Raw genomic sequence first — 15,454 nt, 5'->3', positions numbered from 1 at the left:
ATTAGATAGTATCGGTATATCGGGCTATTTTGGCCCATTTTTGCCGTGCAGTAAATTACAACATGCAGTTGGATGCCGGCCTATGTCTGGGAGACTAACACAGATGGTCACCTTATGACTAAATGGTGCCCTACCTAGTCACCATTGTGGTGATGAGGATATGCTTTATAGAAACTGCAGTATTGCTCCAGTGTCCTCCCCAGTGGATGAAGGAGAAACAGCTCACTAAAAAGCGGGTAAGATGGCAAACATGATATACAGACTCTTCCTCGGACCAAACTAATTGCAGTGCAGGACTCCTCAGATTGCCCCACCCTCACCAGAGGAGTAACATCATGCACGGAGTGGCTCATCCAGTGATACCACAGAAGTGCCCAGAGGTCACTGGCTATATGGTATAATCGGGTACAAACTCATAGCCTTGGACAAATTCCTAATTAGAGCTACAAGAGGAGAGAGAGAGAGAGAGAGAGAGAGAGAGAGAGAGAGAGAGAGAGAGAGAGAGAGAGAGAGAGACAGACAGACAGACAGAGAAAGAAAGGACACACACACACAGACTGCAGTGCACAATGACAAATTACTTGAGCCCATTCCATAGCAGGAGGGAGCACTTTCCACCCAGATGGTAACTACTGTAGTAGCATGTACTGATCACCATAAAGATTCTTATATTTCACTGAAGACACAAACTTCTTTTCACTAGATACTTTTAAAAACTGAACTTCCAGGCAGCTAACAGGTTAGAGAGAGGGAGGAGATTCAAATTTTGGACTTGGTGTCTAAGCTCCTGATATTCCTCTATATCCCAGCATATACAGTGTCCCCCAACTTCAAGTCACAGAAGTAGCTTCAATTTCATTTGGTTTGCCATTAAAGCAATATTTAACAAGGTTAATGGTTTTATTTCTTTTAATATTTCAATATACTTTCAGGGAGAAACAAGCTGCAACTTGTCATTCCGCTAACAGGTGCGTCACCACAGCAAACATTCATGTACTTCAGGACAGCTAGGATAGTTGAGAAATTAAAGTTTTCTCTGAAGCAATACATACCTTCTCAAAGTGATGAATAGCAAGCCAGATCTCTCCTTGTGCATTAAACACACAACCAAGATTACTCCAAGCAACTGCAAAGTTTGGTTGTGTCTCAATTGCTTTCAAATAACAAGCCTTAAAAGGGTTTAAGCAAGGAAAGGGAGGGATTTAGGGGAAGGGGTAAAAACAAAAGAAGAAGGGGAAAAAAAAAAAAAAAGTGTTAGAATTTCTTCTCCAAACAGAAAAAAGTGAACCTGCAGCATAGGCTTGCCAGCGCTTCAAATACTGCGCAAGTCGATGATCCTACGCCAGCGCAAACCCAAACCCAAAAGCAATCAACCAGTTCTAAGTTAAAATATTTGTACGAAAAATAATCTAGGTCATTAGAACAAAAAGTAACTTCAAAAAGTAATATGAAATTTACTGTTCTATAGTTAAATGTTTACCATTTCATTTACCAGCACTTGTGAGTAAACAATTGTCATAAGCAACAGCAGTACAAAAACCAGAAATGAAAAGATTGCAAATAGGTCTGGGTCCCTGTAATGCAAGCGCCAAATTCGCAAGCGCTTTCATGCTATACCGCAAATCTACGCTATCGCAGCAAGTCGCAGCAAATCGCAGCTGCGCTGGCAAAAGTGAACAGCCAACCTGATTGTCAACCCAAGTTATACAGAATTAGAATTTAAAACAAACACATCATCTCCTCCCTCCATTACAACAAATTCAAGACCAAAGAGCTACAGGTTAACCATCAAATTGACTGTTCACATTATTTCTCCCCACGCAAAGCGCAATCCGCAGCGCAGCCTTTGCGTTACTGCAGGCTCACAGCGCATGATGAGGAGCAAAACGAATCAGTCCAAACAAAGAAGAAAAATAAAAAAATAAAATAAAACAAAAAGGAAAAAAAAATAATGAACATCTGGAAGTTAGAAGCTGACATCTAAACTAGCTCCAATTTTTTTCTTAATTATAATATTTGTCCTTTAAAGAATTGTGGCTAGTGGTATATATTTTTGTATTATAACTGCTTGTAAATAAAAAATTTTAAGCCGTTTCTGAAGCCACAAGACAGAAGGATTCAGGCATGGAGCAAATGGTTTTGTTGTGGCAGTTACAAACCCGTTACCATATTTTCTCATTCGGTGCGTTCCTTGCTGGAAGAGGAGGAGGTGCATGTCTGCCTAGATCCAGGCCTCGAGCTCCCTTCAGCGAGGCACCTTACGCATGGAATAGCAGTTTTCACCCACCTGAAACCTTCTAAATACAATATCAGTGGTAAAAACCAAAAACAAGAGAGAAAATAAAACAATATCATTAGTAAAAAGATCTCAACAAAGCAAGTGAAATGCTTTTGGATATGCTCTATGATTTAGACAAGGATAAGCTGGTTTTCATATGTTTATCATGCAGGACGTTCTGGGTTGGTGGCAGAGTGCATGGCTGGAAGAAAGGCTCTAAAATTCAGAGATTGGACAATTTAGTTCTTATTACAAGGAAACAGCTGGCTTGATATTGTAAATGCACTGATTACAAAGAAAGTCATTTTATTTAAATATTTGATTCATAAATCCTCGCCAAAGTAGTCTCAAACTAGGTGTCTCCAGATCTCTGAAATAAAGAAATCAGCAACCTACGCATGCGCAGTTTGCTCCTATGCCAGTGACGCTGAAGCAGCAATGAAGTGCAATAAGTGTTAGCTGTCCATATGAAGGGCTGAGAACCACAAGACGTAGAAAAGTTCTCCTTACATTACTATTGCTTAATATTCCCTTCTATGTGTCTGTACTGAAGATCCCACCTTTACTGGGAAAAGATTTCACTATATTAATAAAAAGGTCTCATGACAAATGGACAGCTACTCTGCAGTTACACTCCATGCCTTTGCACGCGCGTGGGGTTTGGAGTAACATAGGGTTTTCACACTTGCCCTCACGTTCCTCCCAACTCCATTTCCTAGCAGCGCAGACACACAAGATGGCTTGTAACAAGACTGCTAGATTCCACAATTACAGTTCACAAACAAGTGCAAAGCTGTAAAATTACATTAAATATAAATGGTCAAGATTTTATAAAAGTTAACTGCTAGAAGCCACCTTAATATATCATTTTCTTTCCATCAGTCCATTTTCTTAATACAAACCAGCATCAATCCTTTAGTAGCCTGAATTGGCCATCTATTCTAAAGCATTTTGAATCAGATGTTTTTTGTATGCCAGCCTTTCTTCCACATAAAAAGGAACATGTACTGTGGGAACAGGTGTTAAAAAAAGAAGTGGGCTCTTTGGTTGGGATTGTAGTGCCTCTAGGTTCATCAGCTGAGATGACCTAGTGGATCAAGGCCAATTGCAAATGTCCGTAAAAATTTTAATAAAGGAGATAAGAATAACCTTTGCAAAATGTAAACCTCCAAGAAGGGTTTAACATATAGCTGGACAGCACCTCAATCTAGAGGTGCTGCACATCCCACTACACTCTTTGGGTCATGCTTCTCAATTTACAGCCTCATTCCATTAACACACCACAGTAAACACTGTATAAAAGCTAAACTGAGAGGAGCTGAAGATTCAAGATTTGAGACAGAAAATAGATAAAAAAAATAAAATAAATGTAGTGTCAGGATACTAGAAACTTACCTTAGCTTCTTCTAAGCGACCTAGGGCTTTAAGTAGATTACCCAGGTCACTACGAACACAGTACAAATCCTGTTAAGGGTGAAATAATATTAACTTTAATACTAAATAAGTAGATAAATACTTCCAATATCTTATTTACAGTGAGCACTGAACAAAATGTATAAAATGCAGAAACAGACTAGTCTCCAATTCTAACACTAGAGTTCAAGTGTGACCAAAGTTAAGTGACTACGTGTCACAAATTAAATTAGAAGCCAACAAACTTTGATCAGCAACATACATAGCCATTGATATCTATATACAGTGCTTCCGGAAATGATTCACATCGCTCCACTTTTTCCACATTTTATGTTACAGCCTTATTCCAAAACGGAATAAATTAATTTTCCTCCTCAATTCTACACACAATATCCCATAATGACAACATGAAAAAAGTTTGAGATTTTTGCTAATTTAATTAATAAAAAAAAACTAAGAAATCACATGCACATATGTATTCACAGCCTCTGCCATGAAGCTCAAAATTGAGCTCAGGTGCATCCTGTTTCCACTGATCATCCTTGAGATGTTGATACAGCTAAATTGGAGTCCACCTGTGGTAAATTCAGTTGATTGGACAGGATTTGGAAAGGCACACACCTGTCTTTATAAGGGCCCACACTTGACAGTGCATGTCTGAGCACAAACCAAATATGAAGTCAAAGGAATTGTCTTGTAGACCTCCGAGACAGGATTGCCTCGAGGCACAAATCTGGGGAAAAATTTACAGATAAATATCTGCCGCTTTGAAGGTTCCAATGAGCACAGTGGCCTCCATCACCCGTAATGGAAGGTCAGAACGACCAGGACTCTTCCTAGAGCTGGCTTGCCGGCCATCTAAACTGAGTGATCGGGGAAAAAGGGCCCTAGTCAGGGAGGTAACCAAGAACCCGATAGTCACACTGTCAGAGCTACAGCATTCGTCTGTGGAGAGAGGAGAACCTTCCAAAAAGTACAACCATCTCTGCAGCAATCCACCAATCAGGCCTGTATGGTAGAGTGGCCAGACTTAATAAAAAGCACATGGCAGCCGCATGGAGTCTGCCAAAATACACCTGAAGGAATCTCAGACCATGAGAAACAAAATTCTCTGGTCTGATGCGTCAACGCCAGGCTTCATGTTTGGCGGAAACCAGGCACCGCTCATCACTAGGCCAATACCATCCCTACAATGAAGCATGGTGGTGGTGGCAGCATCATGCTGTGAGGATGTTTTTCAGCGGCAGGAACTGGGAGACTAGTCAGGCTAGAGGGAAAGATGAATGCAGCAATGTACAGAGACATCGAAGATGAAAACCTGCTCCAGAGCACGCTTTACCTCAGACTGGGGCGACCGCTCATCTTTCAGCAGGACAACGACTCTAAGTACACAGCCAAAATATCAAAGGAGTGGCTTTAGGACAACTCTGAATGTCCTTGAGTGGCCCAGACATGAATACGATTGAACATCTCTGGAGAGATCTGAAAATGGCTGTGCACCGACGCATCCCATCCAACCTGATGGAGCTTGAGAGGTGCTGCAAAGAGGAATGGGCAAAACTGCCCAAAGATAGGTGTGCCAAGCTTGTGGCATCATATTCAAAAAGACTTGAGGCTGTAATTGCTTCCAAAGGTGCATCAAAGTATTGAGCAAAGGCTGTGAATACTTATGTACATGGGATTTCTTAGTTTTTAAATTTTTAATAAACTCTCAAAAAAACTTCTCATGTTGTCATAATGGGGTAATGTGTGAAGAATTTTGAGGGGGGGGAAAAAATAAGATTTTACTTACCGGTAAATCTATTTCTCGTAGTCCGTAGTGGATGCTGGGGACTCCGTAAGGACCATGGGGATAGACTGGCTCCGCAGGGGACATGGGCACTTTAAGAATTTAGGTTCTGGTGTGCACTGGCTCCTCCCTCTATACCCCTCCTCCAGACCTCAGTTAGAGAAACTGTGCCCAGAAGAGCTGACAGTACAAGGAAAGGATTTTGGTAATCCAGGGCAAGATTCATACCAGCCACACCAATCACACCGTATAACATGTGATAACAACCAGTTAACAGTATGACAAATAACAGAGCATCAGGTCAAACCCTGATGCAACCATAATTTAACCCTTATTGAAGCAATAACTATATAGAAGTATTGCAGAAGAAGTCCGCACTTGGGACGGGCGCCCAGCATCCACTACGGACTACGAGAAATAAATTTACCGGTAAGTAAAATCTTATTTTCTCTAACGTCCTAGTGGATAATGGTGACTCCGTAAGGACCATGGGGATTATACCAAAGCTCCCAAACGGGCGGGAGAGTGCGGATGACTGCAGCACCGATTGAGCAAACACAAGGTCCTCCTCAGCCAGGGTATCAAACTTGTAGAACTTTGCAAAAGTGTTTAAACCTGACCAAGTAGCCGCTCGGCAAAGCTGTAATGCCGAGACCCCTCGGGCAGCCACCCAAAAAGAGCCCACCTTCCTAGTGGAATGGGCATTAACTGATTTTGGCAGCGGCAATCCAGCCGCAGAATGAGCCTGCTGAATCGTGTTACAGATCCAGCGAGCAATAGTTTGCTTTGAAGCAGGAGCACCAAGCTTGTTGGAAGCATACAGGATACACGAAGACTCTGTTTTCCTGACCCTAGCCGTTTTGGCTACATAAACCTTCAAAGCCCTGACCACATCAAGTAACTGGGAATCCTCCAAGTCAGTGGTAGCCACAGGCACCACAATAGGTTGGTTTATATGAAAGGATGAAACCACTTTCGGCAGAAATTGTGGACGGGTCCGCAATTCTGCTCTATCCGCATGGAAAACAAGATAGGGGATTTTATGTGACAAAGCCGCCAACTCTGACACACGCCTAGCCGAAGCCAAGGCTAATAGCATGACCACCTTCCACGTGAGATATTTCAACTCCACCGTTTTGAGTGGTTCAAACCAGTGGGATTTCAGGAAACTCAACACCACGTTAAGATCCCAAGTGCCACTGGAGGCACAAAAGGGGGCTGAATATGCAGCACTCCCTTTACAAACGTCTGAACTTCAGGTAGAGAAGCCAACGCCTTTTGAAAGAAAATGGATAGGGCCGAAATCTGGACCTTAATGGAACCCAATTTTAGGCCCAAATTCACTCCGGACTTTAGGAAGTGAAGGAAACGGCCCAGCTGGAATTCCTCCGTAGGAGCATTCCTGGCCTCACACCAAGCAACATATTTTCACCATATATGGTGATAATGTTGAGCTGTCTCGTCCTTCCTAGCCTTTATCAGCGTAGGAATGACCTCATCTGGAATGCCTTTCTCTGCTAGGATCCGGCGTTCAACCGCCATGCCGTCAAACGCAGCCGCGGTAAGTCTTGGAACAGACAGGGCCCCTGTTGCAACAAGTCCTGTCTTAGAGGAAGAGGCCACGGGTCCTCTGTGAGCATTTCTTGCAGATCTGGATACCAAGTCCTTCGTGGCCAATCTGGAACAATGAGTATTGTTCTCACTCCTCTTTTTCTTATTATCCTCAGCACCTTGGGTATGAGAGGAAGAGGAGGAAATACATAGACCGACTGGAACACCCACGGTGTCACCAGGGCGTCTACAGCTATCGCCTGAGGGTCTCTTGACCTGGCGCAATACCTCTGTAGCTTTTTGTTGAGGCGGGATGCCATCATGTCCACCTGTGGCAGTTCCCACCGACTTGTCATCTGTGCGAAGACTTCCTGATGAAGTCCCCACTCTCCCGGGTGGAGGTTGTGTCTGCTGAGGAAGTCTGCTTCCCAGTTGTCCACTCCCGGGATGAACACTGCTGACAGTGCGCTTACGTGATTCTCCGCCCAGCGAAGAATTCTGGTGGCTTCCGCCATCGCCACTCTGCTCCTTGTGCCGCCCTGGCGGTTTACATAAGCCACTGCGGTGATGTTGTCTGACTGAATCAGAACCGATTGGTCGCGAAGCAGGGTCTCCGCTTGACGTAGGGCATTGTATATGGCCCTTAGTTCCAGGATGTTGATGTGAGGGCAAGTCTCTTGACTTGACCACAGACCTTGGACTGGTCAAGACCAGGCCCCGTCCTGAATGCCGAATCTGCGGCCCTCGAGAAGGTGAGCGCTCTGCAGCCACCACAGGAGTGACACCCTGGTCCTGGGGGATAGGGTGATTAACCGATGCATCTGAAGATGTGATCCGGACCACTTGTCCAGTAAGTCCCATTGAAAAGTCCTCGCATGGAACCTGCCGAAGGGAATGGCTTCGTATAATGCCACCATCTTTCCCAGGACACGAGTGCAGTGATGCACTGACACCTGTTTTGGTTTTAATAGGTTCCTGACTAGTGTCATGAGTTCCTGAGCTTTCTCCATCGGGAGATAAACCCTTTTCTGGTCTGTGTCTAGAATCATGCCCAGGAAAGGCAGACGAGTCGTAGGAACCAACTGCGACTTTGGAATATTTAGAATCCAGCCGTGTTGCCGTAACACTTCCAGAGAAAGTGCTACGCTGATCAGCAACTGCTCTCTTGATCTCGCTTTTATGAGGAGATCGTCCAAGTATGGAATAATTGTGACTCCTTGCTTCCGCAGAAGTACCATAATTTCCGCTATTACCTTGGTAAATATTCTCGGTGCCGTGGAGAGACCAAACGGCAACGTCTGAAAATAAGAATTTACTTACCGATAATTCTATTTCTCGTAGTCCGTAGTGGATGCTGGGAACTCCGTAAGGACCAGGGGGATAGCGGCTCCGCAGGAGACTGGGCACAAAAGTAAAAGCTTCCTGACTAGCTGGTGTGCACTGGCTCCTCCCCCTATGACCCTCCTCCAAGCCTCAGTTAGGATACTGTGCCCGGACGAGCGTACATAATAAGGAAGGATCTTGAATCCCGGGTAAGACTCATACCAGCCACACCAATCACACCGTACAACTTGTGATCTGAACCCAGTTAACAGTATGATAAACGTAGGAGCCTCTGAAAAGATGGCTCACAACAATAAACAACCCGATTTTTGTAACAATAACTATATACAAGTATTGCAGACAATCCGCACTTGGGATGGGCGCCCAGCATCTACTACGGACTACGAGAAATAGAATTATCGGTAAGTAAATTCTTATTTTCTCTGACGTCCTAGTGGATGCTGGGAACTCCGTAAGGACCATGGGGATTATACCAAAGCTCCCAAACGGGCGGGAGAGTGCGGATGACTCTGCAGCACCGAATGAGAGAACTCAAGGTCCTCCTCAGCCAGGGTATCAAATTTGTAGAATTTAGCAAACGTGTTTGCCCCTGACCAAGTAGCTGCTCGGCAAAGTTGTAAAGCCGAGACCCCTCGGGCAGCCGCCCAAGATGAGCCCACTTTCCTTGTGGAATGGGCTTTTACAGATTTTGGCTGTGGCAGGCCTGCCACAGAATGTGCAAGCTGAATTGTACTACAAATCCAACGAGCAATCGTCTGCTTAGAAGCAGGAGCACCCAGCTTGTTGGGTGCATACAGGATAAACAGCGAGTCAGATTTTCTGACTCCAGCCGTCCTGGAAACATATTTTCAGGGCCCTGACTACGTCCAGCAACTTGGAGTCCTCCAAGTCCCTAGTAGCCGCAGGCACCACAATAGGCTGGTTCATGTGAAACGCTGAAACCACCTTAGGGAGAAATTGAGGGCGAGTCCTCAGTTCTGCCCTGTCTGAATGAAAAATTAGGTAAGGGCTTTTATATGACAAAGCCGCCAATTCTGAGACACGCCTGGCTGAAGCCAGGGCTAACAGCATGACCACTTTCCATGTGAGATATTTCAATTCCACAGTGGTGAGTGGTTCAAACCAATGTGATTTTAGGAGACTCAACACTACATTGAGATCCCAAGGTGCCACTGGAGGCACAAAAGGAGGCTGTACATGCAGTACCCCTTTGACAAACGTCTGAACTTCAGGCACTGAAGCCAGTTCTTTTTGGAAGAAGATCGACAGGGCCGAAATTTGAACCTTAATGGACCCTAATTTTAGGCCCATAGATAGTCCTGTTTGCAGGAAATGCAGGAAACGACCCAGTTGAAATTCCTCTGTAGGGGCCTTCTTGGCCTCACACCACGCAACATATTTTCGCCAAATGCGGTGATAATGTTTTGCGGTTACATCCTTCCTGGCCTTGACCAGGGTAGGGATGACTTCATCTGGAATGCCTTTATCCTTCAGGATCCGGGGGTTCAACCTCCATGCCGTCAAACGCAGCCGCGGTAAGTCTTGGAACAGACAAGGTCCCTGCTGGAGCAGGTCCTTCCTTAGAGGTAGAGGCCACGGGTCCTCTGTGAGCATCTCTTGAAGTTTCGGGTACCAAGTCCTTCTTGGCCAATCCGGAGCTACGAGTATAGTTCTTACTCCTCTCCGTCTTATAATTCTCAATACCTTGGGTATGAGAGGCAGAGGAGGGAACACATACACTGACTGGTACACCCACGGTGTTACCAGAGCGTCCACAGCTATTGCCTGAGGGTCCCTTGACCTGGCGCAATACCTGTCTAGTTTTTTGTTGAGGCGGGACGCCATCATGTCCACCTTTGGTTTTTCCCAACGGTTTGCAATCATGTGGAAGACTTCTGGATGAAGTCCCCACTCTCCCGGGTGGAGGTCGTGTCTGCTGAGGAAGTCTGCTTCCCAGTTGTCCACTCCCGGAATGAACACTGCTGACAGTGCTATCACATGATTTTCCGCCCAGCGAAGAATCCTTGCAGCTTCTGCCATTGCCCTCCTGCTTCTTGTGCCGCCCTGTCTGTTTACGTGGGCGACTGCCGTGATGTTGTCCGATTGGATCAATACCGACTGACCCTGAAGCAGAGGCCTTGCTTGGCTTAGGGCATTGTAAATTGCCCTTAGTTCCAGGATATTTATGTGAAGAGACGTTTCCATGCTTGACCACAAGCCCTGGAAATTTCTTCCCTGTGTGACTGCTCCCCAGCCTCTCAGGCTGGCATCCGTGGTCACCAGAATCCAGTCCTGAATGCCGAATCTGCGGCCCTCTAGAAGATGAGCACTCTGCAACCACCACAGGAGAGACACCCTTGTCCTTGGCGATAGGGTTATCCGCTGATGCATCTGAAGTTGCGATCCGGACCATTTGTCCAGCAGATCCCACTGAAAAGTTCTTGCATGGAATCTTCCGAATGGAATCGCTTCGTAAGAAGCCACCATCTTTCCCAGGACCCTTGTGCATTGATGCACTGACACTTGTCCTGGTTTCAGGAGGTTCCTGACTAGCTCGGATAACTCCCTGGCCTCCTCCTCCGGGAGAAACACCTTTTTCTGGACTGTGTCCAGAATCATCCCTAGGAACAGTAGACGTGTTGTTGGAATCAGCTGCGATTTTGGAATACAGGTTGAGTATCCCATATCCAAATATTCCGAAATACGGAATATTCCGAAATACGGACTTTTTTGAGGGAGAGTGAGATAGTGAAACCTTTGTTTTTTGATGGCTCAATGTACACAAACTTTGTTTAATACACAAAGTTATTAAAAATATTGTATTAAATGACCTTCAGGCTGTGTGTATAAGGTGTATATGAAACATAAATGAATTGTGTGAATGTAGACACACTTTGTTTAATGCACAAAGTTATAAAAAATATTGGCTAAAATTACCTTCAGGCTGTGTGTATAAGGTGTATATGTAATATAAATGCATCCTGTGCTTAGATTTAGGTCCCATCACCATGATATCTCATTATGGTATGCAATTATTCCAAAATACGGAAAAATCCCATATCCAAAATACCTCTGGTCCCAAGCATTTTGGATAAGGGAGACTCAACCTGTATTTAGAATCCATCCGTGCTGACGTAGCACCACCTGAGATAGTGCTACTCCGACCTCTAACTGTTCACTGGATCTTGCCCTTATCAGGAGATCGTCCAAGTAAGGGATAATTAAGACGCCTTTTCTTCGAAGAAGAATCATCATTTCGGCCATTACCTTGGTAAAGACCCGTGGTGCCGTGGACAATCCAAACGGCAGCGTCTGAAACTGATAATGACAGTTCTGTACCACAAATCTGAGGTACCCTTGGTGAGAAGGGTAGATTGGGACATGGAGATAAGCATCTTTGATGTCCAGAGACACCATATAGTCCCCTTCTTCCAGGTTCGCTATCACTGCTCTGAGTGATTCCATCTTGAATTTGAACCTTTTTATGTAAGTGTTCAATGATTTCAGATTTAAAATCGGTCTCACCGAGCCGTCCGGCTTCGGTACCACAAACAGCGTGGAATAATACATCTTTCCCTGTTGTAGGAGGGGTACCTTGATTATCACCTGCTGGGAATACAGCTTGTGAATAGCTTCCAATACTGCCTCCCTGTCGGAGGGAGACGTTGGTAGAGCAGACTTCAGGAACCGGCGAGGGGGAGACGTCTCGAATTCCAATTTGTACCCCTGTGATACTACCTGCAGGATCCAGGGGTCCACTTGCGAGTGAGCCCACTGCGCGTTGAAATTTTTGAGACGGGCCCCCACCGTGCCCGAGTCCGCTTGTAAAGCCCCAGCGTCATGCTGAAGACTTGGCAGAAGCGGGGGAGGGCTTCTGATCCTGGGAAGAGGCTGCCTGCTGCAGTCTTTTTCCCCTTCCTCTGCCCCGGGGCAGAAATGAGTGGCCTTTTGCCCGCTTGCCCTTATGGGGACGAAAGGACTGAGTTTGAAAAGACGGTGTCTTTTTCTGCTGAGAGGTGACCTGGGGTAAAAAGGTGGATTTCCCAGCCGTCGCCGTGGCCACCAGGTCTGACAGACCGACCCCAAATAACTCCTCCCCTTTATACGGCAAAACTTCCATATGCCGTTTGGAATCCGTATCACCTGACCACTGTCGTGTCCATAAACTTCTTCTGGCAGAAATGGACAACGCACTTACTCTTGATGCCAGGGTGCAAATATCCCTCTGTGCATCTCGCATATATAGTAATGCATCCTTTAAATGCTCTATAGTCAATAATATACTGTCCCTATCCAGGGTATCAATATTTTCAGTCAGGGAATCCGACCAAGCCACTCCAGCGCTGCACATCCAGGCTGAGGCGATTGCTGGTCGTAGTATAACACCAGTATGTGTGTATATACCTTTTAGGATATTTTCCAGCTTTCTATCAGCTGGTTCCTTGAGGGCGGCCGTATCAGGAGACGGTAACGCCACTTGTTTTGATAAGCGTGTGAGCGCCTTATCTACCCTAGGGGGTGTTTCCCAAAGCGCCCTAACCTCTGGCGGGAAAGGGTATAATGCCAATAATTTATTAGAAATCAGCAGTTTTTTATCGGGGGAAACCCACGCTTTGTCACACACCTCATTTAATTCATCTGATTCAGGAAAAACTATGGGTAGTTTTTTCACACCCCACATAATACCCCTTTTTGTGGTACTTGTAGTATCAGAAATGTTCAAAGCCTCCTTCATTGCCGTGATCATGTAACGTGTGGCCCTACTGGACATTACGTTTGTCTCGTCACCGTCGACACTGGAGTCAGTATCCGTGTCTGGGTCTGTGTCGACCATCTGAGGTAACGGGCGCTTTAGAGCCCATGACGGTGTTTGAGACGCCTGGACAGGCACTAACTGATTTGCCGGCTGTCTCATGTCGTCAACAGTTTTTTGCAAAGTGCTGACACTGTCACGTAATTCCTTCCATACTACCATCCAGTCAGGTGTCGACTCCCTAGGGGGTGACATCACTATTACAGGCAATTGCTCCGCCTCCACATCATTTTCCTCCTCATACATGTCGACACAATCGTACCGACACACAGCACACACACAGGGAATGCTCTGATAGAGGACAGGACCCCACGAGCCCTTTGGGGAGACAGAGGGAGAGTGTGCCAGCACACACCAGAGCGCTATATATATGTAGGGATAACCTTATATAAGTGTTTCTCCCTTCTATAGCTGCTGTATATGTATTTTCTGCCAATTAGTGCCCCCCCTCTCTTGTTTTACCCTGATTCTGTAGCAGGACTGCAGGGGAGAGTCAGGGAGCCGTCCTTCCAGCGGAGCTGTGAGGGAAAATGGCGCTTGTGTGCTGAGGAGATAGGCTCCGCCCCCTTTTCGGCGGCCTTTTCTCCCGCTTTTTTTTTTTAGGAAAACTGGCAGGGGTTAAATGCATCCATATAGCCCAGGAGCTATATGTGATGCATTTCTTTAGCCATATAAGGTTTAAAACATGTTTTATTGCGTCTCAGGGCGCTCCCCCCCAGCGCCCTGCACCCTCAGTGACCAGAGTGTGAAGTGTGCTGAGAGCAATGGCGCACAGCTGCAGTGCTGTGCGCTACCTTATTGAAGACAGGAACGTCTTCTGCCGCCGATTTTTCCGGACCTCTTCGCTCTTCTGGCTCTGTAAGGGGGCCGGCGGCGCGGCTCCGGGACCCATCCAGGCTGAACCTGTGATCGTCCCTCTGGAGCTAATGTCCAGTAGCCAAGAAGCCCAATCCACTCTGCATTCAGGTGAGTTCGCTTCTTCTCCCCTTAGTCCCACGATGCAGTGAGCCTGTTGCCAGCAGGTCTCACTGAAAATAAAAAAACCTATTTAAAACTTTTACTCTAAGCAGCTCTGGAGAGCTACCTAGCATGCACCCTTCTCGGCCGGGCACAAAAATCTAACTGAGGCTTGGAGGAGGGTCATAGGGGGAGGAGCCAGTGCACACCAGCTAGTCAGAAAGCTTTTACTTTTGTGCCCAGTCTCCTGCGGAGCCGCTATCCCCCTGGTCCTTACGGAGTTCCCAGCATCCACTAGGACGTCAGAGAAATTGGTAATGACAATCCTGTACCACAAATCTGAGGTACTCCTGATGAGGTGGATAAATGGGGATATGAAGGTATGCATCCTTTATGTCCAGAGACACCATAAAATCCCCCCCTTCCAGGCTTGCGATGACCGCTCTCAGCGATTCCATCTTGAACTTGAACCTTTTCAAGTATATGTTCAGGGATTTTAAATTCAATATGGGTCTGACCGAACCGTCCGGTTTCGGGACTACAAACATGGTCGAATAATAACCCCTTCCTTGTTGAAGGAGGGGAACCTTGACCACCACCTGTTGAAGATACAATTTGTGAATTGCAGTTAACACTATTTCCCTCTCGTGAGGGGAAGCTGGCAGGGCCGATTTGAGGTATCGGTGAGGGGGCATCTCCTCGAATTCCAGCTTGTATCCCTGAGACACAATATCTATTGCTCAGAGATCCAACTGGGAGTGAACCCACTTGTGGCTGAAATTTCGAAAACGTGCCCCCACCGGGCCTAGCTCCGCCTGTGGAGCCCCAGCGTCATGCGGTGGATTTTGTAGAGGCCGGGGAGGACTTCTGTTCCTGGGAACTAGCTGTGTTGTGCAGCTTCTTTCCTCTGCCCCTGCCTCTGGCAAGAAAGGACGCACCTCGGACTTTGTTTTTCTGTGATCGAAAGGACTGCATTTGATAATACGGTGCTCTCTTAGGCTGTGAGGAAACCTATGGCAAAAAATTTGACTTTCCAGCCATAGCTGTGGCGATCAGGTCCAAGAGACCCTCCCCAAACAATTCCTCACCCTTGGAAGGTAAAACCTCCATATGCCTTTTTGAGTCGGCATTGCCGAGTCCACAGGACCCTTCTGGCAGAAATTGACATAGCATTTATTCTAGAACCCAGTAGACTAATGTCTCTTTGAGCATCTCTCATATATAGGACAGCGTCTTTAATATGCCCCAAGGTCAACAATATAGTATCCTTGTCTAAGGTATCAATTTCCTCAGACACTATCCGTCCATG

At 46.0% G+C, this 15,454-nt stretch overlaps 1 protein-coding gene across 5 annotated transcripts in view; it reads right to left on the bottom strand.

The window, feature by feature from the left end:
* Positions 1–15,454, bottom strand: part of OGT (O-linked N-acetylglucosamine (GlcNAc) transferase) — a 430,584-nt gene that overhangs the window by 296,815 nt on the left and 118,315 nt on the right. For 4 of the 5 annotated variants that reach the window (XM_063937159.1, XM_063937158.1, XM_063937156.1 and 1 more), the window contains exons 4-5: positions 3,674–3,742; positions 1,053–1,169 (exon numbers count right to left, since the gene is read on the bottom strand). In XM_063937159.1, the coding sequence (XP_063793229.1) occupies positions 1,053–1,169; positions 3,674–3,742 (186 nt within the window). The other variant, XM_063937160.1, reaches the window with a different exon arrangement.

This window comes from Pseudophryne corroboree, chromosome 8 (assembly GCF_028390025.1).
Source record: "Pseudophryne corroboree isolate aPseCor3 chromosome 8, aPseCor3.hap2, whole genome shotgun sequence".
NCBI lineage: Eukaryota > Metazoa > Chordata > Amphibia > Anura > Myobatrachidae > Pseudophryne > Pseudophryne corroboree.
This window is presented reverse-complemented; position numbering and strand designations above follow the sequence as displayed.